The sequence below is a fragment of the Condylostylus longicornis genome, unplaced genomic scaffold (assembly GCF_029603195.1).
Source record: "Condylostylus longicornis isolate FDR11 unplaced genomic scaffold, ASM2960319v2 ptg000153l, whole genome shotgun sequence".
NCBI lineage: Eukaryota > Metazoa > Arthropoda > Insecta > Diptera > Dolichopodidae > Condylostylus > Condylostylus longicornis.
Genome location: NW_026578121.1, coordinates 1,889,645 through 1,916,006, shown reverse-complemented (window position 1 = coordinate 1,916,006; position 26,362 = coordinate 1,889,645). Strand labels below are relative to the sequence as shown.

The following is a 26,362-nucleotide window of genomic DNA, read 5'->3' as shown; positions in this document are numbered from 1 at the left end:
TAAGAAAATTATTCAAGAATATTTATTGATAATTTTGTGTTTTTTAACTCAAGCTAGTTTTTTAAGATGACTGTTGAAAAGTGGATGCAATAAAGTTTATATTATTTAAACCAAAAAAGGCTGATGTGTACAAATTAAGTAATGTAAAATTTTGATTAGATTGTAAAACTGCTATCTATCAATTCAATTACTCACTTCTGCATTAAGGTTCAACATTGACATTACAAATTTGGGTGAATTTGTAGATAAGGATTTGTGAATAAGTAAGTTCTAATTGGGGATATACCATTATAAATAATGAAAATTGTGTTGTATCAGAAATTCCAATATTTATGTATATACAGAGTATTTGGTTATATTTACAGAACGATTTCGCAGTTTTGTATTAAATTAAAAAATTATTTTTAGTTTTTCTTATTTATTTTCTATTTATTGTTTTTTCGTGTATATTTAATTGCCAAAAAGGTTAAGTTTTACAGTTAGCGAATTATTTTTAAGGTTATACAACATAATTTTTTTTAATTATGTAGGTATGTATATTTTTTATGAAAATCTTATTCTAGATAATCACTAGGAAAATTTTAGAAATAATCAATATGAATAACATTGAAATTGGAGAAACTTACCAGAACGGTCATTTTCGTTGGAATTGGAGCGAATTCTGTCCAACAGGTTTGACGCCCTGGCAAAACACAACGAATGACCTTTTACCATGTTTTCAAGAAATAGTTCTTCAATTGCCAATTTATGCTTGTTTTGCGATAGTATCATCTTTTTATTGTGGAGCATATGCCGCAACAGTTGCAAGAAATATAACACAGTTAAAATTAATATATAGTAGAATAATTATTTCAACAATACTGGCAATTATTCCAATTGCTAAGTCACTTTATTATGTAGTTAATCAAATTCATTTAAATCCTGCAGAGGTTTTGTTAACTTGTACTGAAACAATCATGTGGGCGGTTCATATAGGCAAGTAAATAAAATAATAAGAATAAGAACCTCATTCTCTATCTTAGATATTTACACTCACTTATCACAAAATTCTGATTTCTGATTTGAAAGCGATTGAAAAAGGTGACTGTAAAAATGAGATGCAGAATGAAATTATAAGTTTTTTATTTAAAACTAATAATTTTTTAGGATATTTATTTATTTTAAGGAAACATGGTGGGATCAGTCATAGGGGTCCTTTAATCATAAATGTGTTTTGGACTGCTATTTTTGTACTGCATATTATATGGTTAAGAACAAGTTTCAGTTATAATTTTTGGAACTGGAGTTTGACTGTTTTTATTTTGGACTTATGTTATTTAGCAACATTTCTGATTAGTGGCTCTGCGGTTCAAGTGAGATCAGTTTTAACTCAACATGAAGTAAAACATGGATTTCATGTATGAAATTTATATAATTAATAAATATGTGAATTTTTTAGGAAGAGCAGAGTCTATTAAGCAATCGTTATGTGCATTTTGGCACGAATTTACATGAAGCAAGTTTAGGTCATGCTCAAGATGAAGCTAATTTAGCATCAAAATTTTTGTTCTATTGGGTTGAACCATTAATCACCAAAGGCTCAATTGGAAATTTAAAAAAAGTAGATGACTTGTTCGATCTTCCAGACTGCTTGAATATTAATCGTAATTCAGAGCGATTGCAAACTGCTGTGTTTCAATCAAACTCGTTCTTTTGGGCGCTTCATAAAGCTTTCGGGCGAGAGTTCTATTTGATTGGTTTACTTCGTTTTATAGCTGACACCGCAGGTTTCGCTGGTCCATTACTTTTAGGTGGACTTTTGACTGAACATACAAAAAAAGAATCGATTGATATGTCTTACTTATATGCTTTAGGTCTATTGTTGTTTACATCAATTGGTAAAAAAATTAGATTTTCTACATTTATTCTTCTAAACCAAAAAAAAATTTTTTTAGGCGCCACTTGCAGTGTCCATTTTAATTGGAGGATATCAATTTTAGGAATGAAAATGAGAACTGGTGTTGTTACAACCATATATAGTAAGGCTATTGAAGCAAGGGGTTTAGAAAACGCAACTCCTGAAATTTTGAATTTAATGTCCACAGACACTGACAGAATAGTAAATTCTTGTATTAGTTTTCATTCATTTTGGAGCATACCGTTTCAAGTAAATAAAAAAATTAATTAAATTCCAAAAACTTTTTGCAATCAAACTAATTTTTAGCTTCTAACAACATTATATTTGCTTTACACTCAAGTTGGAGCGGCATTCATTGCGGGAGTTTTATTCGCAGCAAGTTTGATACCAATAAATCGTTTATTAGCCAACAAAATACATAACTATTCCATCGGTCTAATGAACGCAAAAGACAGTCGTTTATCCATTACTAGAGAAACTATTCAAAGTGCCAAGCATATAAAAATCAATGCATGGGAAGATATATTTATTAAGAAAATAAAAGGTAATTTGCACGTTTGCCCAGTAAGATATCTAAAGAAATGAATTCATCTTTAAGATTGCCGTGATGAAGAAATGAAATTTTTATCCAAACGTAAATATTTAGATGCGATATGTGTATACTTCTGGGCAACAACACCAGTGTTGATGTGTTTATTAACATTTGGGGTTTCTGTACTAATAGGAAATCCTTTAACGGCAGCAACTACTTACACAAGTGTGGCCCTGCTAAATATGCTAATTGGCCCACTTAATGCTTTCCCTTGGGTTTTGAATGGTTTGGTAGAGGCTTGGGTTTCTATAAAACGTATTCAAGAATTATTAAATGTAAGTATTCAAATATGAAATCAAATTGAAAAAAATGACTAAAAATTTATCAATACTAGCTTGAAAATCTTGATTTTTCTACGTATTATGACCCACTTTTTCAAAACAAATTACAACCGGATGAAAAGCTTCTAGTATTGGAGATAAAGGATGGTACATTTGAATATGATTTGAGAGAAAATCAAAAAACTGATCATTGCTTTAAATTAGAAAGTATAAATTTGCAAGTAAAGCAGGTAAAAAAAATAAAATGGTGAAACAAGTTTTACTACCTACTTTCAAAATATTATTTGTGTAATATGATCATAACTTATCCATTTGCTGTTGCTGACCCGTGTCCAGTTAGTTAGTCGTGGAAAATTTTAAAAAATTTTCAATTTTTTGCCAAGGTAGGGGGTCGTGCAAAATTTTAAAAAATTTTCAATTTTTCGCCAAGGTAGGGGGTTGTGGAAAATTTTAAAAAATTTTCAATTTTTTGCCAAGGTAAGGGGTCGCGCAAAATTTTAAAAAATTTTCAGTTTTTTGCCAAGGTAGGGGGTCGTGCAAAATTTAAAAAAATTTTCAATTTTTTGCCAAGGTAGGAGGTCATGCAAAATTTTAAAAAATTTTCAATTTTTCGCCAAGGTAGGGGGTCGTGCAAAATTTTAAAATATTTTCAATTTTTTGTCAAGGTAGGGGGTCGTGCAAAATTTTAAAAAATTTTCAATTTTTCGCCAAGGTAGGGGGTCGTGCAAAATTTTAAAAAATTTTCAATTTTTCGCCAAGGTAAGGGGGGGTCGCGCAAAATTTTAAAAAATTTTCAATTTTTTGCCAAGGTAGGGGGTCGTGCAAAATTTAAAAAAATTTTCAATTTTTTGCCAAGGTAGGAGGTCGTGCAAAATTTTAAAAAATTTTCAATTTTTCGCCAAGGTAGGGGGTCGTGCAAAATTTTAAAATATTTTCAATTTTTTGCCAAGGTAGGGGGTCGTGCAAAATTTTAAAAAATTTTCAATTTTTTGCCAAGGTAGGGGGTCGTGCAAAATTTAAAAAAATTTTCAATTTTTCGCCAAGGTAGTGGGTCGTGCAAAATTTTAAAAAATTTTCAATTTTTTGCCAAGGTAGGGGGTCGTGCAAAATTTTAAAAAATTTTAAATTTTTTGCCAAGGTAGGGGGTCGTGTAAAATTTTAAAAAATTTTCAATTTTTTGTCAAGGTCGTGGAAAATTTTAAAAAATTTTCAATTTTTTGCCAAGGTAGGGGGTCGTGCAAAATTTAAAAAAATTTTCAATTTTTCGCCAAGGTAGTGGGTCGTGCAAAATTTAAAAAAATTTTCAATTTTTCGCCAAGGTAGTGGGTCGTGCAAAATTTAAAAAAATTTTCAATTTTTTGCCAAGGTCGTGGAAAATTTTAAAAAATTTTCAATTTTTTGTCAAGGTAGGGGGTCGTGCAAAATTTTAAAAAATTTTCAATTTTTTGCCAAGGTCGTGCAAAATTTTAAAAAATTTTCAATTTTTTGCCAAGGTAAGGGGTCGTGCAAAATTTTAAAAAATTTTCAATTTTTTGCCAAGGTAAGGGGTCGCGCAAAATTTTAAAAAATTTTCAGTTTTTTGCCAAGGTAGGGGGTCGTGCAAAATTTAAAAAAATTTTCAATTTTTTGCCAAGGTAGGAGGTCGTGCAAAATTTTAAAAAATTTTCAATTTTTTGCCAAGGTCGTGCAAAATTTTAAAAAATTTTCAATTTTTGCCAAGGTAGGGGGTCGTGCAAAATTTTAAAAAATTTTCAATTTTTTGCCAAGGTAGGGGGTCGCGCAAAATTTTAAAAAATTTTCAATTTTTCGCCAAGGTAAGGGGTCGTGGAAAATTTTAAAAAAATTTCAATTTTTTGTCAAGGTCGTGGAAAATTTTAAAAAATTTTCAATTTTTTGTCAAGGTAGGGGGGGTCGTGGAAAATTTTAAAAAAATTTCAATTTTTTGCCAAGGTCGTGGAAAATTTTAAAAAATTTTCAATTTTTTGTCAAGGTAGGTGGTCGTGCAAAATTTTAAAAAATTTTCAATTTTTCGCCAAGGTCGTGCAAAATTTTAAAATATTTTCAATTTTTTGCCAAGGTAGGGGGTCGTGCAAAATTTTAAAAAATTTTCAATTTTTCGCCAAGGTAGGGGGTCGTGCAAAATTTTAAAAAATTTTTAATTTTTGCCAAGGTAGGGGGTCGTGCAAAATTTTAAAAAATTTTCAATTTTTTGCCAAGGTAGGGGGTCGCGCAAAATTTTAAAAAATTTTCAATTTTTCGCCAAGGTAAGGGGTCGTGGAAAATTTAAAAAAAATTTCAATTTTTTGTCAAGGTCGTGGAAAATTTTAAAAAATTTTCAATTTTTTGTCAAGGTAGGGGGGGGTCGTGGAAAATTTTAAAAAAATTTCAATTTTTTGCCAAGGTCGTGGAAAATTTTAAAAAATTTTCAATTTTTTGTCAAGGTAGGTGGTCGTGCAAAATTTTAAAAAATTTTCAATTTTTCGCCAAGGTCGTGCAAAATTTTAAAATATTTTCAATTTTTTGCCAAGGTAGGGGGTCGTGGAAAATTTTAAAAAATTTTCAATTTTTTGTCAAGGTAGGTGGTCGTGCAAAATTTTAAAAAATTTTCAATTTTTCGCCAAGGTCGTGCAAAATTTTAAAATATTTTCAATTTTTTGCCAAGGTAGGGGGTCGTGCAAAATTTTAAAAAATTTTCAATTTTTTGTCAAGGTAGGTGGTCGTGCAAAATTTTAAAAAATTTTCAATTTTTCGCCAAGGTCGTGCAAAATTTTAAAATATTTTCAATTTTTTGCCAAGGTAGGGGGTCGTGCAAAATTTTAAAAAATTTTCAATTTTTTGCCAAGGTAGGGGGTCGTGCAAAATTTTAAAATATTTTCAATTTTTTGCCAAGGTAGGGGGTCGTGCAAAATTTAAAAAAATTTTCAATTTTTCGCCAAGGTAGTGGGTCGTGGAAAATTTTAAATAATTTTCAATTTTTCTCCAAGGTAGTGGGTCGTGCAAAATTTAAAAAAATTTTCAATTTTTTGTCAAGGTAGGGGGTCGTGCAAAATTTTAAAAAATTTTCAATTTTTCGCCAAGGTAGTGGGTCGTGCAAAATTTAAAAAAATTTTCAATTTTTTGCCAAGGTAGGGGGTCGTGCAAAATTTTAAAAAATTTTCAATTTTTCGCCAAGGTAGTGGGTCGCGCAAAATTTTAAAAAATTTTCAGTTTTTTGCCAAGGTAGGGGGTCGTGCAAAATTTAAAAAAATTTTCAATTTTTTGCCAAGGTAGGAGGTCGTGCAAAATTTTAAAAAATTTTCAATTTTTTGCCAAGGTAGTGGGTCGTGCAAAATTTAAAAAAATTTTCAATTTTTCGCCAAGGTAGTGGGTCGTGCAAAATTTAAAAAAATTTTCAATTTTTTGCCAAGGTCGTGGAAAATTTTAAAAAATTTTCAATTTTTCGTCAAGGTAGGGGGTCGTGCAAAATTTTAAAAAATTTTCAATTTTTTGCCAAGGTCGTGCAAAATTTTAAAAAATTTTCAATTTTTTGCCAAGGTAAGGGGTCGTGCAAAATTTTAAAAAATTTTCAATTTTTTGCCAAGGTCGTGGAAAATTTTGAAAAATTTTCAATTTTTTGTCAAGGTAGGGGGTCGTGGAAAATTTTAAATAATTTTCAATTTTTCTCCAAGGTAGTGGGTCGTGCAAAATTTAAAAAAATTTTCAATTTTTTGTCAAGGTAGGGGGTCGTGCAAAATTTAAAAAAATTTTCAATTTTTTGTCAAGGTAGGGGGTCGAGCAAAATTTAAAAAAATTTTCAATTTTTCGCCAAGGTAGTGGGTCGCGCAAAATTTTAAAAAATTTTCAGTTTTTTGCCAAGGTAGGGGGTCGTGCAAAATTTAAAAAAATTTTCAATTTTTTGCCAAGGTAGGGGGTCGCGCAAAATTTTAAAAAATTTTCAATTTTTCGCCAAGGTAAGGGGTCGTGGAAAATTTTAAAAAAATTTCAATTTTTTGTCAAGGTCGTGGAAAATTTTAAAAAATTTTCAATTTTTTGTCAAGGTAGGGGGGGTCGTGGAAAATTTTAAAAAAATTTCAATTTTTTGCCAAGGTCGTGGAAAATTTTAAAAAATTTTCAATTTTTTGTCAAGGTAGGTGGTCGTGCAAAATTTTAAAAAATTTTCAATTTTTCGCCAAGGTCGTGCAAAATTTTAAAATATTTTCAATTTTTTGCCAAGGTAGGGGGTCGTGCAAAATTTTAAAAAATTTTCAATTTTTTGTCAAGGTAGGTGGTCGTGCAAAATTTTAAAAAATTTTCAATTTTTCGCCAAGGTAGTGGGTCGTGCAAAATTTAAAAAAATTTTCAATTTTTTGCCAAGGTAGGGGGTCGTGCAAAATTTTAAAAAATTTTCAATTTTTCGCCAAGGTAGGGGGTCGTGCAAAATTTAAAAAAATTTTCAATTTTTTGTCAAGGTAGGGGGTCGAGCAAAATTTAAAAAAATTTTCAATTTTTCGCCAAGGTAGTGGGTCGCGCAAAATTTTAAAAAATTTTCAGTTTTTTGCCAAGGTAGGGGGTCGTGCAAAATTTAAAAAAATTTTCAATTTTTTGCCAAGGTCGTGGAAAATTTTAAAAAATTTTCAATTTTTTGTCAAGGTAGGGGGGGTCGTGGAAAATTTTAAAAAAATTTCAATTTTTTGCCAAGGTCGTGGAAAATTTTAAAAAATTTTTAATTTTTTGCCAAGGTCGTGCAAAATTTTAAAAAATTTTTAATTTTTTGTCAAGGTCGTGGAAAATTTTAAATAATTTTCAATTTTTCTCCAAGGTAGTGGGTCGTGCAAAATTTAAAAAAATTTTCAATTTTTTGTCAAGGTAGGGGGTCGTGCAAAATTTTAAAAAATTTTCAATTTTTCGCCAAGGTAGTGGGTCGCGCAAAATTTTAAAAAATTTTCAGTTTTTTGCCAAGGTAGGGGGTCGTGCAAAATTTAAAAAAATTTTCAATTTTTTGCCAAGGTCGTGCAAAATTTTAAAAAATTTTCAATTTTTCGCCAAGGTAGGGGGTCGTGCAAAATTTAAAAAAATTTTCAATTTTTTGTCAAGGTAGGGGGTCGAGCAAAATTTAAAAAAATTTTCAATTTTTCGCCAAGGTAGTGGGTCGCGCAAAATTTTAAAAAATTTTCAGTTTTTTGCCAAGGTAGGGGGTCGTGCAAAATTTAAAAAAATTTTCAATTTTTTGCCAAGGTAGGGGGTCGTGGAAAATTTTAAAAAATTTTCAATTGTTTGTCAAGGTAGGTGGTCGTGCAAAATTTTAAAAAATTTTCAATTTTTCGCCAAGGTCGTGCAAAATTTTAAAATATTTTCAATTTTTTGCCAAGGTAGGGGGTCGTGCAAAATTTTAAAAAATTTTCAATTTTTTGTCAAGGTAGGTGGTCGTGCAAAATTTTAAAAAATTTTCAATTTTTCGCCAAGGTAGTGGGTCGTGCAAAATTTAAAAAAATTTTCAATTTTTTGCCAAGGTAGGGGGTCGTGCAAAATTTTAAAAAATTTTCAATTTTTCGCCAAGGTAGGGGGTCGTGCAAAATTTAAAAAAATTTTCAATTTTTTGTCAAGGTAGGGGGTCGAGCAAAATTTAAAAAAATTTTCAATTTTTCGCCAAGGTAGTGGGTCGCGCAAAATTTTAAAAAATTTTCAGTTTTTTGCCAAGGTAGGGGGTCGTGCAAAATTTAAAAAAATTTTCAATTTTTTGCCAAGGTAGGGGGTCGCGCAAAATTTTAAAAAATTTTCAATTTTTCGCCAAGGTAAGGGGTCGTGGAAAATTTTAAAAAAATTTCAATTTTTTGTCAAGGTCGTGGAAAATTTTAAAAAATTTTCAATTTTTTGTCAAGGTAGGGGGGGTCGTGGAAAATTTTAAAAAAATTTCAATTTTTTGCCAAGGTCGTGGAAAATTTTAAAAAATTTTTAATTTTTTGCCAAGGTCGTGCAAAATTTTAAAAAATTTTTAATTTTTTGTCAAGGTAGGGGGTCGTGGAAAATTTTAAATAATTTTCAATTTTTCTCCAAGGTAGTGGGTCGTGCAAAATTTAAAAAAATTTTCAATTTTTTGTCAAGGTAGGGGGTCGTGCAAAATTTTAAAAAATTTTCAATTTTTCGCCAAGGTAGGGGGTCGTGCAAAATTTAAAAAAATTTTCAATTTTTTGTCAAGGTAGGGGGTCGAGCAAAATTTAAAAAAATTTTCAATTTTTCGCCAAGGTAGTGGGTCGCGCAAAATTTTAAAAAATTTTCAGTTTTTTGCCAAGGTAGGGGGTCGTGCAAAATTTAAAAAAATTTTCAATTTTTTGCCAAGGTAGGGGGTCGCGCAAAATTTTAAAAAATTTTCAATTTTTCGCCAAGGTAAGGGGTCGTGGAAAATTTTAAAAAAATTTCAATTTTTTGTCAAGGTCGTGGAAAATTTTAAAAAATTTTCAATTTTTTGTCAAGGTAGGGGGGGTCGTGGAAAATTTTAAAAAAATTTCAATTTTTTGCCAAGGTCGTGGAAAATTTTAAAAAATTTTCAATTTTTTGTCAAGGTAGGTGGTCGTGCAAAATTTTAAAAAATTTTCAATTTTTCGCCAAGGTCGTGCAAAATTTTAAAATATTTTCAATTTTTTGCCAAGGTAGGGGGTCGTGGAAAATTTTAAAAAATTTTCAATTTTTTGTCAAGGTAGGTGGTCGTGCAAAATTTTAAAAAATTTTCAATTTTTCGCCAAGGTCGTGCAAAATTTTAAAATATTTTCAATTTTTTGCCAAGGTAGGGGGTCGTGCAAAATTTTAAAAAATTTTCAATTTTTTGTCAAGGTAGGTGGTCGTGCAAAATTTTAAAAAATTTTCAATTTTTCGCCAAGGTCGTGCAAAATTTTAAAATATTTTCAATTTTTTGCCAAGGTAGGGGGTCGTGCAAAATTTTAAAAAATTTTCAATTTTTTGCCAAGGTAGGTGGTCGTGCAAAATTTTAAAAAATTTTCAATTTTTCGCCAAGGTCGTGCAAAATTTTAAAATATTTTCAATTTTTTGCCAAGGTAGGGGGTCGTGGAAAATTTTAAATAATTTTCAATTTTTCTCCAAGGTAGTGGGTCGTGCAAAATTTAAAAAAATTTTCAATTTTTTGTCAAGGTAGGGGGTCGTGCAAAATTTTAAAAAATTTTCAATTTTTCGCCAAGGTCGTGCAAAATTTTAAAATATTTTCAATTTTTTGCCAAGGTAGGGGGTCGTGGAAAATTTTAAAAAATTTTCAATTTTTTGTCAAGGTAGGTGGTCGTGCAAAATTTTAAAAAATTTTCAATTTTTCGCCAAGGTCGTGCAAAATTTTAAAATATTTTCAATATTTTGCCAAGGTAGGGGGTCGTGGAAAATTTTAAAAAATTTTCAATTTTTTGTCAAGGTCGTGGAAAATTTTGAAAAATTTTCAATTTTTTGTCAAGGTAGGGGGTCGTGCAAAATTTTAAAAAATTTTCAATTTTTCGCCAAGGTAGGGGGTCGTGCAAAATTTTAAAAAATTTTTAATTTTTTGCCAAGGTCGTGCAAAATTTTAAAAAATTTTTAATTTTTTGTCAAGGTAGGGGGTCGTGGAAAATTTTAAATAATTTTCAATTTTTCTCCAAGGTAGTGGGTCGTGCAAAATTTAAAAAAATTTTCAATTTTTTGTCAAGGTAGGGGGTCGTGCAAAATTTTAAAAAATTTTCAATTTTTCGCCAAGGTAGTGGGTCGTGCAAAATTTAAAAAAATTTTCAATTTTTTGCCAAGGTAGGGGGTCGTGCAAAATTTTAAAAAATTTTCAATTTTTCGCCAAGGTAGGGGGTCGTGCAAAATTTAAAAAAAATTTTCAATTTTTTGTCAAGGTAGGGGGTCGAGCAAAATTTAAAAAAATTTTCAATTTTTCGCCAAGGTAGTGGGTCGCGCAAAATTTTAAAAAATTTTCAGTTTTTTGCCAAGGTAGGGGGTCGTGCAAAATTTAAAAAAATTTTCAATTTTTTGCCAAGGTAGGAGGTCGTGCAAAATTTTAAAAAATTTTCAATTTTTTGCCAAGGTAGTGGGTCGTGCAAAATTTAAAAAAATTTTCAATTTTTCGCCAAGGTAGTGGGTCGTGCAAAATTTAAAAAAATTTTCAATTTTTTGCCAAGGTCGTGGAAAATTTTAAAAAATTTTCAATTTTTCGTCAAGGTAGGGGGTCGTGCAAAATTTTAAAAAATTTTCAATTTTTTGCCAAGGTCGTGCAAAATTTTAAAAAATTTTCAATTTTTTGCCAAGGTAAGGGGTCGTGCAAAATTTTAAAAAATTTTCAATTTTTTGCCAAGGTAGGGGGTCGTGCAAAATTTTAAAAAATTTTCAATTTTTCGCCAAGGTAGGGGGTCGTGCAAAATTTAAAAAAAATTTTCAATTTTTTGTCAAGGTAGGGGGTCGAGCAAAATTTAAAAAAATTTTCAATTTTTCGCCAAGGTAGTGGGTCGTGCAAAATTTAAAAAAATTTTCAATTTTTTGCCAAGGTAGGGGGTCGTGCAAAATTTTAAAAAATTTTCAATTTTTCGCCAAGGTAGGGGGTCGTGCAAAATTTAAAAAAAATTTTCAATTTTTTGTCAAGGTAGGGGGTCGAGCAAAATTTAAAAAAATTTTCAATTTTTCGCCAAGGTAGTGGGTCGCGCAAAATTTTAAAAAATTTTCAGTTTTTTGCCAAGGTAGGGGGTCGTGCAAAATTTAAAAAAATTTTCAATTTTTTGCCAAGGTAGGAGGTCGTGCAAAATTTTAAAAAATTTTCAATTTTTTGCCAAGGTAGTGGGTCGTGCAAAATTTAAAAAAATTTTCAATTTTTCGCCAAGGTAGTGGGTCGTGCAAAATTTAAAAAAATTTTCAATTTTTTGCCAAGGTCGTGGAAAATTTTAAAAAATTTTCAATTTTTCGTCAAGGTAGGGGGTCGTGCAAAATTTTAAAAAATTTTCAATTTTTTGCCAAGGTCGTGCAAAATTTTAAAAAATTTTCAATTTTTTGCCAAGGTAAGGGGTCGTGCAAAATTTTAAAAAATTTTCAATTTTTTGCCAAGGTAGGGGGTCGTGCAAAATTTAAAAAAATTTTCAATTTTTTGCCAAGGTCGTGGAAAATTTTAAAAAATTTTCAATTTTTTGTCAAGGTAGGGGGTCGTGCAAAATTTTAAAAAATTTTCAATTTTTTGCCAAGGTCGTGCAAAATTTTAAAAAATTTTCAATTTTTTGCCAAGGTAAGGGGTCGTGCAAAATTTTAAAAAATTTTCAATTTTTTGCCAAGGTAGGGGGTCGTGCAAAATTTTAAAAAATTTTCAATTTTTCGCCAAGGTAGGGGGTTGTGGAAAATTTTAAAAAATTTTCAATTTTTTGCCAAGGTAAGGGGTCGTGCAAAATTTTAAAAAATTTTCAGTTTTTTGCCAAGGTCGTGCAAAATTTTAAAAAATTTTCAATTTTTTGCCAAGGTCGTGCAAAATTTTAAAAAATTTTCAATTTTTTGCCAAGGTAAGGGGTCGTGCAAAATTTTAAAAAATTTTCAATTTTTTGCCAAGGTAGGGGGTCGTGCAAAATTTTAAAAAATTTTCAATTTTTCGCCAAGGTAGGGGGTCGTGCAAAATTTTAAAATATTTTCAATTTTTTGCCAAGGTAGGGGGTCGTGCAAAATTTTAAAAAATTTTCAATTTTTTGCCAAGGTAGGGGGTCGTGCAAAATTTTAAAATATTTTCAATTTTTTGCCAAGGTAGGGGGTCGTGCAAAATTTAAAAAAATTTTCAATTTTTCGCCAAGGTAGTGGGTCGTGCAAAATTTTAAAAAATTTTAATTTTTTTGTCAAGGTAGGGGGGGTCGTGGAAAATTTTAAAAAAATTTCAATTTTTTGCCAAGGTCGTGGAAAATTTTAAAAAATTTTCAATTTTTTGTCAAGGTAGGTGGTCGTGCAAAATTTTAAAAAATTTTCAATTTTTCGCCAAGGTCGTGCAAAATTTTAAAATATTTTCAATTTTTTGCCAAGGTAGGGGGTCGTGGAAAATTTTAAAAAATTTTCAATTTTTTGTCAAGGTAGGTGGTCGTGCAAAATTTTAAAAAATTTTCAATTTTTCGCCAAGGTAGGGGGTCGTGCAAAATTTAAAAAAATTTTCAATTTTTCGCCAAGGTAGTGGGTCGTGCAAAATTTTAAAAAATTTTCAATTTTTTGCCAAGGTAGGGGGTCGTGCAAAATTTTAAAAAATTTTAATTTTTTTGCCAAGGTAGGGGGTCGTGCAAAATTTTAAAAAATTTTCAATTTTTTGTCAAGGTAGGGGGTCGTGCAAAATTTTAAAAAATTTTCAATTTTTCGCCAAGGTCGTGCAAAATTTTAAAATATTTTCAATTTTTTGCCAAGGTAGGGGGTCGTGGAAAATTTTAAAAAATTTTCAATTTTTTGTCAAGGTAGGTGGTCGTGCAAAATTTTAAAAAATTTTCAATTTTTCGCCAAGGTCGTGCAAAATTTTAAAATATTTTCAATTTTTTGCCAAGGTAGGGGGTCGTGCAAAATTTTAAAAAATTTTCAATTTTTTGTCAAGGTAGGTGGTCGTGCAAAATTTTAAAAAATTTTCAATTTTTCGCCAAGGTCGTGCAAAATTTTAAAATATTTTCAATTTTTTGCCAAGGTAGGGGGTCGTGCAAAATTTTAAAAAATTTTCAATTTTTTGCCAAGGTAGGGGGTCGTGCAAAATTTTAAAATATTTTCAATTTTTTGCCAAGGTAGGGGGTCGTGCAAAATTTAAAAAAATTTTCAATTTTTCGCCAAGGTAGTGGGTCGTGCAAAATTTTAAAAAATTTTAATTTTTTTGCCAAGGTAGGGGGTCGTGGAAAATTTTAAAAAATTTTCAATTTTTTGTCAAGGTCGTGGAAAATTTTGAAAAATTTTCAATTTTTTGTCAAGGTAGGGGGTCGTGCAAAATTTTAAAAAATTTTCAATTTTTCGCCAAGGTAGGGGGTCGTGCAAAATTTTAAAAAATTTTTAATTTTTTGCCAAGGTCGTGCAAAATTTTAAAAAATTTTTAATTTTTTGTCAAGGTAGGGGGTCGTGGAAAATTTTAAATAATTTTCAATTTTTCTCCAAGGTAGTGGGTCGTGCAAAATTTAAAAAAATTTTCAATTTTTTGTCAAGGTAGGGGGTCGTGCAAAATTTTAAAAAATTTTCAATTTTTCGCCAAGGTAGTGGGTCGTGCAAAATTTAAAAAAATTTTCAATTTTTTGCCAAGGTAGGGGGTCGTGCAAAATTTTAAAAAATTTTCAATTTTTCGCCAAGGTAGGGGGTCGTGCAAAATTTAAAAAAATTTTCAATTTTTTGTCAAGGTAGGGGGTCGAGCAAAATTTAAAAAAATTTTCAATTTTTCGCCAAGGTAGTGGGTCGCGCAAAATTTTAAAAAATTTTCAGTTTTTTGCCAAGGTAGGGGGTCGTGCAAAATTTAAAAAAATTTTCAATTTTTTGCCAAGGTAGGAGGTCGTGCAAAATTTTAAAAAATTTTCAATTTTTTGCCAAGGTAGTGGGTCGTGCAAAATTTAAAAAAATTTTCAATTTTTCGCCAAGGTAGTGGGTCGTGCAAAATTTAAAAAAATTTTCAATTTTTTGCCAAGGTCGTGGAAAATTTTAAAAAATTTTCAATTTTTCGTCAAGGTAGGGGGTCGTGCAAAATTTTAAAAAATTTTCAATTTTTTGCCAAGGTCGTGCAAAATTTTAAAAAATTTTCAATTTTTTGCCAAGGTAAGGGGTCGTGCAAAATTTTAAAAAATTTTCAATTTTTTGCCAAGGTAGGGGGTCGTGCAAAATTTTAAAAAATTTTCAATTTTTCGCCAAGGTAGTGGGTCGTGCAAAATTTAAAAAAATTTTCAATTTTTCGCCAAGGTAGTGGGTCGTGCAAAATTTAAAAAAATTTTCAATTTTTTGCCAAGGTCGTGGAAAATTTTAAAAAATTTTCAATTTTTTGTCAAGGTAGGGGGTCGTGCAAAATTTTAAAAAATTTTCAATTTTTTGCCAAGGTCGTGCAAAATTTTAAAAAATTTTCAATTTTTTGCCAAGGTAAGGGGTCGTGCAAAATTTTAAAAAATTTTCAATTTTTTGCCAAGGTAGGGGGTCGTGCAAAATTTTAAAAAATTTTCAATTTTTCGCCAAGGTAGGGGGTTGTGGAAAATTTTAAAAAATTTTCAATTTTTTGCCAAGGTAAGGGGTCGTTGAAAATTTTAAAAAATTTTCAGTTTTTTGCCAAGGTCGTGCAAAATTTTAAAAAATTTTCAATTTTTTGCCAAGGTCGTGCAAAATTTTAAAAAATTTTCAATTTTTTGCCAAGGTAAGGGGTCGTGCAAAATTTTAAAAAATTTTCAATTTTTTGCCAAGGTAGGGTTTCGTGCAAAATTTTAAAAAATTTTCAATTTTTCGCCAAGGTAGGGGGTCGTGCAAAATTTTAAAAAATTTTCAATTTTTTGCCAAGGTAGGGGGTCGTGCAAAATTTAAAAAAATTTTCAATTTTTCGCCAAGGTAGTGGGTCGTGCAAAATTTAAAAAAATTTTCAATTTTTCGCCAAGGTAGTGGGTCGTGCAAAATTTAAAAAAATTTTCAATTTTTTGCCAAGGTCGTGGAAAATTTTAAAAAATTTTCAATTTTTTGTCAAGGTAGGGGGTCGTGCAAAATTTTAAAAAATTTTCAATTTTTTGCCAAGGTCGTGCAAAATTTTAAAAAATTTTCAATTTTTTGCCAAGGTAAGGGGTCGTGCAAAATTTTAAAAAATTTTCAATTTTTTGCCAAGGTAGGGGGTCGTGCAAAATTTTAAAAAATTTTCAATTTTTCGCCAAGGTAGGGGGTTGTGGAAAATTTTAAAAAATTTTCAATTTTTTGCCAAGGTAAGGGGTCGCGCAAAATTTTAAAAAATTTTCAGTTTTTTGCCAAGGTAGGGGGTCGTGCAAAATTTAAAAAAATTTTCAATTTTTTGCCAAGGTAGGGGGTCGTGCAAAATTTTAAAAAATTTTCAATTTTTTGCCAAGGTAGGGGGTCGTGCAAAATTTAAAAAAATTTTCAATTTTTCGCCAAGGTAGTGGGTCGTGCAAAATTTTAAAAAATTTTCAATTTTTTGCCAAGGTAGGGGGTCGTGCAAAATTTTAAAAAATTTTATTTTTTTTGCCAAGGTAGGGGGTCGTGGAAAATTTTAAAAAATTTTCAATTTTTTGTCAAGGTCGTGGAAAATTTTAAAAAATTTTCAATTTTTTGTCAAGGTAGGGGGTCGTGCAAAATTTTAAAAAATTTTCAATTTTTCGCCAAGGTAGGGGATCGTGCAAAATTTTAAAAAATTTTTAATTTTTTGCCAAGGTAGGGGGTCGTGCAAAATTTTAAAAAATTTTCAATTTTTTGCCAAGGTAGGGGGTCGTGGAAAATTTTAAATAATTTTCAATTTTTCTCCAAGGTAGTGGGTCGTGCAAAATTTAAAAAAATTTTCAATTTTTTGCCAAGGTAGGTCGTGCAAAATTTTAAAAAATTTTCAATTTTTTGCCAAGGTAGGGGGTCGTGCAAAATTTTAAAAAATTTTCAATTTTTCGCCAAGGTAGGGGGTCGTGCAAAATTTTAAAATATTTTCAATTTTTTGCCAAGGTAGGGGGTCGTGCAAAATTTTAAAAAATTTTCAATTTTTTGCCAAGGTAGGGGGTCGTGCAAAATTTTAAAATATTTTCAATTTTTTGCCAAGGTAGGGGGTCGTGCAAAATTTAAAAAAATTTTCAATTTTTCGCCAAGGTAGTGGGTCGTGCAAAATTTTAAAAAATTTTAATTTTTTTGTCAAGGTAGGGGGGGTCGTGGAAAATTTTAAAAAAATTTCAATTTTTTGCCAAGGTCGTGGAAAATTTTAAAAAATTTTCAATTTTTTGTCAAGGTAGGTGGTCGTGCAAAATTTTAAAAAATTTTCAATTTTTCGCCAAGGTCGTGCAAAATTTTAAAATATTTTCAATTTTTTGCCAAGGTAGGGGGTCGTGGAAAATTTTAAAAAATTTTTAATTTTTTGCCAAGGTAGGGGGTCGTGCAAAATTTTAAAAAATTTTCAATTTTTTGCCAAGGTAGGGGGTCGTGGAAAATTTTAAATAATTTTCAATTTTTCTCCAAGGTAGTGGGTCGTGCAAAATTTAAAAAAATTTTCAATTTTTTGCCAAGGTAGGTCGTGCAAAATTTAAAAAAATTTTCAATTTTTCGCCAAGGTAGGGGGTCGTGCAAAATTTTAAAAAATTTTCAATTTTTTGCCAAGGTAGGGGGTCGTGCAAAATTTAAAAAAATTTTCAATTTTTCGCCAAGGTAGTGGGTCGTGCAAAATTTAAAAAAATTTTCAATTTTTCGCCAAGGTAGTGGGTCGTGCAAAATTTAAAAAAATTTTCAATTTTTTGCCAAGGTAGGGGGTCGTGCAAAATTTTAAAAAATTTTCAATTTTTTGCCAAGGTCATGCAAAATTTAAAAAAATTTTCAATTTTTCGCCAAGGTAGGTGGTCGTGCAAAATTTTAAAAAATTTTCAATTTTTTGCCAAGGTAGGGGGTCGTGCAAAATTTTAAAAAATTTTTAATTTTTTGCCAAGGTAGGGGGTCGTGCAAAATTTTAAAAAATTTTCAATTTTTTGCCAAGGTAGGGGGTCGTGGAAAATTTTAAATAATTTTCAATTTTTCTCCAAGGTAGTGGGTCGTGCAAAATTTAAAAAAATTTTCAATTTTTTGCCAAGGTAGGTCGTGCAAAATTTAAAAAAATTTTCAATTTTTCGCCAAGGTAGGGGGTCGTGCAAAATTTAAAAAAATTTTCAATTTTTCGCCAAGGTAGTGGGTCGTGCAAAATTTAAAAAAATTTTCAATTTTTCGCCAAGGTAGTGGGTCGTGCAAAATTTAAAAAAATTTTCAATTTTTTGCCAAGGTAGGGGGTCGTGCAAAATTTTAAAAAATTTTCAATTTTTTGCCAAGGTCATGCAAAATTTAAAAAAATTTTCAATTTTTCGCCAAGGTAGGTGGTCGTGCAAAATTTTAAAAAATTTTCAATTTTTTGCCAAGGTAGGGGGTCGTGCAAAATTTTAAAAAATTTTTAATTTTTTGCCAAGGTAGGGGGTCGTGCAAAATTTTAAAAAATTTTCAATTTTTTGCCAAGGTAGGGGGTCGTGGAAAATTTTAAATAATTTTCAATTTTTCTCCAAGGTAGTGGGTCGTGCAAAATTTAAAAAAATTTTCAATTTTTTGCCAAGGTAGGTCGTGCAAAATTTAAAAAAATTTTCAATTTTTCGCCAAGGTAGGGGGTCGTGCAAAATTTAAAAAAATTTTCAATTTTTCGCCAAGGTAGTGGGTCGTGCAAAATTTAAAAAAATTTTCAATTTTTCGCCAAGGTAGTGGGTCGTGCAAAATTTAAAAAAATTTTCAATTTTTCGCCAAGGTAGGGGGTCGTGCAAAATTTAAAAAAATTTTCAATTTTTCGCCAAGGTAGGGGGTCGTGCAAAATTTAAAAAAATTTTCAATTTTTCGCCAAGGTAGTGGGTCGTGCAAAATTTAAAAAAATTTTCAATTTTTCGCCAAGGTAGTGGGTCGTGCAAAATTTAAAAAAATTTTCAATTTTTTGCCAAGGTAGGGGGTCGTGCAAAATTTTAAAAAATTTTCAATTTTTTGCCAAGGTCGTGCAAAATTTAAAAAAATTTTCAATTTTTCGCCAAGGTAGGGGGTCGTGCAAAATTTTAAAAAATTTTCAATTTTTTGCCAAGGTAGGGGGTCGTTGAAAATTTTAAAAAATTTTCAATTTTTTGTCAAGGTCGTGGAAAATTTTAAAAAATTTTCAATTTTTTGTCAAGGTAGGGGGTCGTGGAAAATTTTAAAAAATTTTCAATTTTTTGCCAAGGTAGGGGGTCGTGCAAAATTTAAAAAAATTTTCAATTTTTTCCAAGGTAGGGGGTCGTGCAAAATTTTAAAAAATTTTCAATTTTTTGCCAAGGTAGGGGTCGTGCAAAATTTTAAAAAATTTTCAATTTTTCGCCAAGGTAGGCGGTCGTGGAAAATTTTAAAAAATTTTAAATTTTTTGCCAAGGTAGAGGGTCGTGCAAAATTTTAAAATATTTTCTAACTAACAGGGTACACAAGCTGCCACGGAAGGATTTACCGTGATACCTGATAACATAGGGGGATATTTTGAACTTACTAACTTATGCGGGACGGACTACACCGTTACAATATGGGGAATCTCAAATCTTTATTCCTGGGAACTGAGAAAATCACGTGAGGGAGCTAGCAAACTTGTAAAGGTCTGTAGAAGATATACTGGAAAATTACTTCCATCAACCAAAAACAAAGAAGGGCTACAAAAAAAGAGGAGATGGGAGTTTTGATTCAGTAAAAACTAACACGACTGTCAGAAGCGATCATCGGTTAGTTATCAACAGGGACACTATTGTGAGTGGTGGTTTAAAGACGTTCGCTTGACTCTAGAGATAAATTGGTAAAGAAAATAGTTAAGAGAGTTTATACAGATTCTTATATGTGGCGGCGTTGTCCTGTTTCCCCATTTGTACGGCCTGCAGTTTAGAATATGATCACTTACATGTTAATATCTTGGAATAAAACTTAGGCAATTTTGCAACCATAAAAATATCATAATATCATAATGTTGAGCTATAATCAAATACAACTTAAATAAAATTTTGAGCAATATATAGACACGGCAATTAATTAATTTAAAAAAGACCTAAAAATTACTGGGAATAATAAAAAGTACATAAATGCACTATAGAATTGTCTAAGTTTTATGTCTAGAATTTTAAAAATATTTTAATACTGTTTTATAATCGTTTTGCAAAATAACTATAGGGTGAGCTAGTTTGTATAGAAGGATCAGTGGGAAGTGGAAAAAGTACTCTAATTTCTGCTATTATTGCTAAAATGAAGTTTACTAACGGTAGTGTAGCAGTACAAGATTTGTATACTGGTAAACTAACGCAACATTGAAATAAAAATTTAATACTATGACATATCTCTTTTGTAACAGGTTTTGGATATGTACCCCAACTACCCTGGCTTCAAAGAGGTACAATTAGAGAAAACATAATATGGGGAGCCGTTTATGATGAACAAAGATATAAAAAAGTTGTATATTCTTGCGCATTGACCGAAGACCTTCTGTCGTTAGGAGGAGATCAAGTAGGTATTGGAGAGAATGGCCATACTCTCTCAGGAGGACAGCGCATGAGAATTTCTTTAGCAAGAGCCGTTTACCAGGATAAAAGCAGTAAGTATTCGTTTCTAGTTGAAACGAAAGACAATTTAAAACAAAACAAAAAATTTTGAAATTTTAGTATATTTGCTTGATGACATCCTTTCATCAGTTGATGCACATGTTGCAAACCATATAATAAAGTATTGTATATTGGGATTACTGAAACACAAAACTAGAATTGTAATAACAGAAAATTCAACACTTTTTCTACATGCAAACCAAATTTTAAAAATGGATAATGGTGAGTTAAGAAAAAGTGATTTAATGTCGGATAGTTTTGAAATGAGCGAAGAAGATGATTTAACAAGTACATTAGAAGAATTAGATCGTAGTAGTCGACTTTCCAGTATTGATTTAGATAATCTTGAATCGGACAATAAAAGTGTTGACAGCATAATGCTAGAGGTAAATATATAATATTATTCTTTACAATTTACCATTTTTTTTATTTCATTTGGTAGGAATCAAAAGAACAAGGTTATATAAATACTAATGTTTTAATAATATATTGGAATGCTATGAAAGGGTCGTTAGCTTTTAGTGTTATCTTATTTGTTGTTTTGATGCAAATATCACGTAATTTGTCAGATATATGGTTAGCAAAGTGGGTCACGGATTTTAACAATGTGCCCGAAAATTTTTCATCAGACAATTCGGCAGACATGATTCGGAATGTTGATAACGTGTTTAAAGAAAATATCCAAAACAATAGTACAATAAATTCGCTAGGTTTTTATTTAGGAATTTACGCTTCATTAGCTGTAACTAACTCTCTTATCACTCTGATTAGAGCCTTTGTTTTTGTGAGTTTATTTTTAATGAGCATAAGTTTATGGTTTTATGCTTTCAATAATTTATTTTAGGCTTTCGCTGGTCTAAGAGCAGCTAAGTTTATTCATAATACGTTATTGAATCGTGTTTTATACGTGAGTATTAGTTAACAAGTTTTTATTAAACGCAATTATCTTGAATTTACATTTTTTTTTTTAAATAGACCAAATTCAAGTTCTTTGACATTACTTCAGTTGGGAGAATATTAAACCGTTTCTCTTCAGATACGTATACGATTGATGATTCACTACCATTCATATTAAATATATTTTTGGCTCAAGTTGTTGGACTAGCTGGTAATTACATAAAAGTTTAACGAAACTTAATAAATTATTTTTTTTTTTTAATAGGTGCAATTTTTATTACATTATATGCTATGCCATGGCTTGGATTAGTAATCATTCCAATGGTTCCAATTTATTACAGTTTGCAATATCGTTATAGATATGCATCCCGCGACATAAAAAGACTTTCAAGTAATGCTTTATCACCAATTTACACTCATTTTACTGAAACTTTACAAGGTTTAATGACAATAAGAGCTATGAGAGCTAGCACTCGTTTTCAGCGTGATTTTCATGTGAAATTAGAAGAAAGTATTAAAGCTCAACTGTCATCTACAGCTGCCCAACAGTGGCTTGCTTTTCGATTACAACTTTTGGGTTCATTTCTTGTTGGTGGCGCTGGTTTGTTAGCCACCCTAACTTCGGCTCATTATGCCTATCCCAGTCTTGTGGGATTGGCAATTTCGTATTCACTTTCAATAACCGGCTTATTAGGTGGAGTATTAAATGCTTTTGCTGAAACAGAGCAGGAGTTTGTTGCTGTTGAACGGGTTAGTCAATATTTAGAATTGGAAAAGGAAGATAACGCTGATGGTTCTATTGATCCTCCGTTTGGATGGCCCAGCCAAGGTGCCCTTCAGTTTAATAACGTATATTTTAAATACCGTGAACACTTAACGCCAGCACTTGAAAATTTTAATTTGAGAACAGAGGCTTTTGAACGAATTGCTGTTGTAGGACGTACTGGGGCAGGGAAAACTTCTATTTTATCAGCACTTCTAAGAGTTGCGCCTTTAGCTTGTGGGGAAATTGTATTAGACTGTGTTAACCTTAAAACTTTGGCTTTACATGTTTTAAGAGATAGAATTGCAGTAATTTCTCAAGAACCATTTTTATTTGAGGGTACGTTAAGTCAGCAGATATTTAGACAACACGTTGTATATACATATATATTTTGAATTTCTAACTTGAAATGGAAATGACTTATGTAGTTTTAAATGGATTGAACTCGAAGTTTATTCCCAATACATTTTATCACATCAAAATTATTTTAAATGAAATTTATTAAAAATTGCACTATCTAGTAATTGGGACCTTAAGTTGGATATTTGACAATGTGTTGTTTAAATAATTGTGGATTCTATTGTACATATATAACAAAATATATACATTTCTTTAGGAACAGTTCGTGAAAATTTGGATCCAAGAAAAAAATTTCTAGATTCTGAGTTGTGGAATGCCATTACAGCTTGCCTAGCCACACCTTTGGTTCAATCACTGGGTGGCTTAAGTGGCTATTTGGAAAAAAACGGAAGTAATTTGTCTGCAGGGCAAAAGCAGCTTTTATGCTTAACTAGAGCTTTATTAAAAAGTTCACAGGTGAGGTTTACTTCAATAAAACCATTTTACAAATATTCTCTTGATTGAAAACATTCAACTAATTTTTTAGATCGTTTGCATTGATGAAGGTACATCGAATTTGGATACAGATTCGGAAGCTGCAATTCAAATTGCACTTAAATATTCGTTTAGAAGCTCTACAGTATTTTTAATTGCTCATCGTTTGAAAGGTCTTCAAAATGTTGATAGAATTATAGTAATGGATTCTGGAAAAATTGCTGAAGAAGGTAAACCAGCAGAATTGGCATCTAATCCGAATTCCCTATTTTCAAAAATGTTACAGGAGCAAAAGAACACAGATTATGTGTTATGTGATTCTTCATAATTATTAATTGTATGTATGTATATAATGTGTATGTATATATAATATGTAACTTCTTTAAGTAAATATTTTAAAATAGGTGCATACTTACAATATATTGTGTGCACGGTATTTTTGCTTTTAAATTTGTATTATTTATGTTCTTCAAATTTTGTTATATTCTATAGATATCATTTCTGTTTTATTTTAATTTAAATATACATATGTACATAAAAATAATATTATTTTAACTTAGTAATTAAAATATAATTTTTAAGTCTGCTAATTTTAAAATTATTTTTAACGTATTTATGTGTTAATGTGTTAATATTTGATTATTGATTTCCAGTAAATAAAGTACCTACTTAGACATTTTTTACAGACTAATATTTTTATTTGAATTTAATTTCAATTCATAACGATATTTTTTCCTTAAAAAACCGCTACTAAGATAGTTTATTAACCTTTCCCCATTTTTCTCAACTTTAGTATCGTGCAGCATACTAAGTACATATGTATGTTTACAGTAATGCTAATTCAAGTATTTACCTTTCTCCAAAAAGGTGATGAATAATAAAATTATTTTGCCAAGCCTACAACCTTTGCAAACAACCGATGGCTGACATTGTTAAATTCACAATAAAATTGCTACCAGGAATTAATGTGAAAAATTTTAGAGATGAGTGTGAACGAAAACGGTATCTAAACGGTTACTGGATTTAAATGTGTACATATGAATGTATATAATAGGTCTGTCTGGGATAAGAAAGTTTTTATATGCAAACTGTTTGGGATGATACTTTTTGAACAAAAATAAGAGAAAATGATATTCTCATTTTTTCAATGTTTAAAATTTTTTCAAGTTTTGTAAAGTAAAATTTAGTGTTTTAAAACTTTTCGACAGCTGTAAGTCGAAACATATGTTTTTTTTTGGTTATGTCTGAAGGTTTTTTTTCTGAAAAAAATTTTTCATCAACAATAACTTTTTTTTCAAAACTTTTCAATTAAAAATAAAATAACCAAAATGGGTTCATAAATGGTTTTTCGTAAGTTTCACAGTTTTATAATCCAAAATCAAAATTGATTTTTGGTATAACCAAAAAAGATTTGTTTATGTTTGATAAATGCTTTGAAATTTAACGTTTATCACCTATTTATAAAGTTTTTAAAAGTTTTTTTCAAGTTTTCTGTCTGCTTTATTTTTTTTTAAGTGAGAATTTTTTTTCTTTTTGAAAGAAATTTCGCTATTGTTTCTCTTTTTAAAGTTTTTGCAAGTTTTGTCCCAGACAGAAATAATATGTTGCGCATGTTTAACTAGAATAGAACAGTTAAGAAACCAGTGGTGGTAAACGTGTTGATCATTTAGTTATTTTAACAAAAATCGGTAAAATAAACGATTATTGCGGTAGTCTGAATTACTTTCGATCAATGTTGGTAATCGCTAGTAATGAAAGAAAATGTGTTACCGTTTTATAATTTTTGGTGTCAGTTTCTCTTGGTTTTTTTTACATATACAGCGTTCATGTGAGGCTTAAAACCGATTTCAAACGAATTTCAAGCTTATACAAACACTATTGGACTTGAAACTTTAAATCAAGTCTATCCGATAAAATTATTAGCTTGATTTAACAAATGTTAACTTGAAAATAACAAATTGATATAATACAAGGTAGCTGTAGCTTGTCAGCTAATGTCAAACTTAAGTCGGTTTCAAGTAATATTCTTTCAATCTGTACAGTATATACGCAGATTGATGTTTGAAGTCAAGTACTCGATCTGTTATATAAACAAAGTAATATACGACAATTTAATCTAAGTCTGATGAAAATCGTTCATGTAAAACTTGTTTAAAAGACTTTGCCTGGAGTTATGTAAAATTGGATGTATTTTTCAGGAGTGACATAACTATAGTAAACTGCAGGTAAGCCTTCTCAGAAAAATTCTATATTTCTAACATATTGGCAAAACGTATAATCTTAAAATTAAACGAGTTGTCAAAAAGTTAAATAATAAAATTTACTGAGGAAAAACGAAGCAAATCTATTTATTTTCCGTTTTTGTTTATAAAAGGCATTCACTAAAAAATTATTGCGATTGTTATTAAATTAAAAATATGCATTTAATAAATAATATTTCATTTATAATAATGTAGTTATTCGGCAATTGAAATAAAATTTTTATTTACCTTAATTACTGACCTGTCCGTGTAAGCTAGGCTAATTTGCACACTTTAGGTGTTGAGTAAACGCAGTTACTGTCAATAATGACAATTATGACATTTAACGTTGCTAAGCAACTTTTTTTCCACATGAATTGGACATTAATGCCTGTAATGAATAAACAAAATGTCATAGAAAATAAAAATTAATAAAAAAGTATTAAAAGTACTAATATTCTTTCGTTTTTGTACAAAAAGTTGCTTTCATACAGTAGTTAAATTTCATAATGTTTAAAAACACATTTCAATCTGGTTTTTTATCAATATTATACAGCATAGGAAGTAAACCATTACAAATTTGGGATAAAAAAGTTAGAAATGGGCATATTAAACGAATTACGGACAATGATATTCAAAGCTTAGTTTTGGAAATTGTTGGGACGAACGTAAGACAAAAAATTTAATTTTTATATTAAGACATATATTGGTGGTATATGAAATATAAGCTAATATTTTGATTTAGGTTTCAACAACATTCATAACATGTCCAGCTGATCCCAAAAAAACTCTTGGAATAAAACTTCCGTTTTTAGTGATGATAATAAAAAACTTAAAAAAGTATTTTACTTTTGAAGTCCAGGTGAGTAATATAATTAAAATTTTATTTAAAGTCGAGTTTGTATTAGCTACTATTGAAAATGTAAACCCCGTGGTAATTAGTAGCTTCAAACCTAACTTTTATAAGTATGTATATATGTATATAAATCTCTTAATTTATTAGTGAAGTAAAACATAATACCAATAATATTATTATTTCCTCTTTTATAAAAACGTTTTAAATTTTTTAAATTTGAAATTTTGTAAACCAAACCGAATTACTACATATCTTTAGGTTCTTGATGATAAAAATGTAAGGCGACGATTTAGGGCTAGCAACTATCAATCTACAACAAGAGTTAAACCTTTCATTTGTACAATGCCAATGCGATTAGATGAAGGATGGAATCAAATTCAGGTTTGACATTCTAAATTTTTAAAAATTATGTATGTAGGTACTGAGATTATCTAATGCATCAAATTTTACAGTTTAATTTGTCGGATTTCACAAGGAGAGCTTATGGAACTAATTATGTTGAGACTTTACGAGTACAAATACATGCAAATTGCAGAATAAGAAGAGTTTATTTTTCTGATCGACTTTATGCTGAAGATGAGTTACCCCCTGAGTTTAAATTATTCCTGCCTATCCAAAAACCTTCACAAAAGTCTGTGAATCAGCCGAGTATATGTTGAACGTGTTCTACCTTATCTAAAAAAAAATCACATTAAAATTTTGATCTGTAATTTTAGTCCAAAAATAATGGCTCAAAATATAAAAAATAAAATTGAACTT

The 26,362-nt window shown here is 30.0% G+C and overlaps 2 protein-coding genes across 7 annotated transcripts; both read left to right on the top strand.

Annotated features, from left to right (window-relative positions):
* The first annotated feature begins 5 nt into the window (after positions 1-5).
* On the top strand, positions 6-25,377 carry LOC129615855 (ATP-binding cassette sub-family C member 10). 6 transcript variants are annotated; one of them, XM_055531243.1, is made up of 18 exons: positions 6-138; positions 208-263; positions 564-975; positions 1,147-1,379; positions 1,439-1,877; positions 1,935-2,146; positions 2,204-2,441; positions 2,496-2,764; positions 2,824-3,000; positions 19,589-19,706; positions 19,767-20,006; positions 20,074-20,399; positions 20,456-20,797; positions 20,858-20,920; positions 20,989-21,121; positions 21,176-22,012; positions 22,290-22,489; positions 22,560-23,163. In XM_055531243.1, the coding sequence occupies exons 3-18, from the start codon at positions 597-599 to the stop codon at positions 22,833-22,835; spliced, it is 4,482 nt and encodes a 1,493-aa protein (XP_055387218.1). In that variant the 5' UTR covers positions 6-138; positions 208-263; positions 564-596; the 3' UTR covers positions 22,836-23,163. The 6 variants fall into 6 exon arrangements, with proteins under 6 accessions (XP_055387218.1, XP_055387219.1, XP_055387217.1 ...); XM_055531244.1 differs by having other exon boundaries at positions 97-143; positions 586-975; XM_055531242.1 differs by having other exon boundaries at positions 104-143.
* LOC129615858 (cilia- and flagella-associated protein 20) lies at positions 25,133-26,362 on the top strand. Its single transcript, XM_055531248.1, has 4 exons — positions 25,133-25,415; positions 25,493-25,609; positions 25,862-25,984; positions 26,056-26,362. Exons 1-4 carry the CDS (start codon positions 25,257-25,259, stop codon positions 26,260-26,262), a joined length of 606 nt encoding a protein of 201 aa, XP_055387223.1. The 5' UTR covers positions 25,133-25,256; the 3' UTR covers positions 26,263-26,362.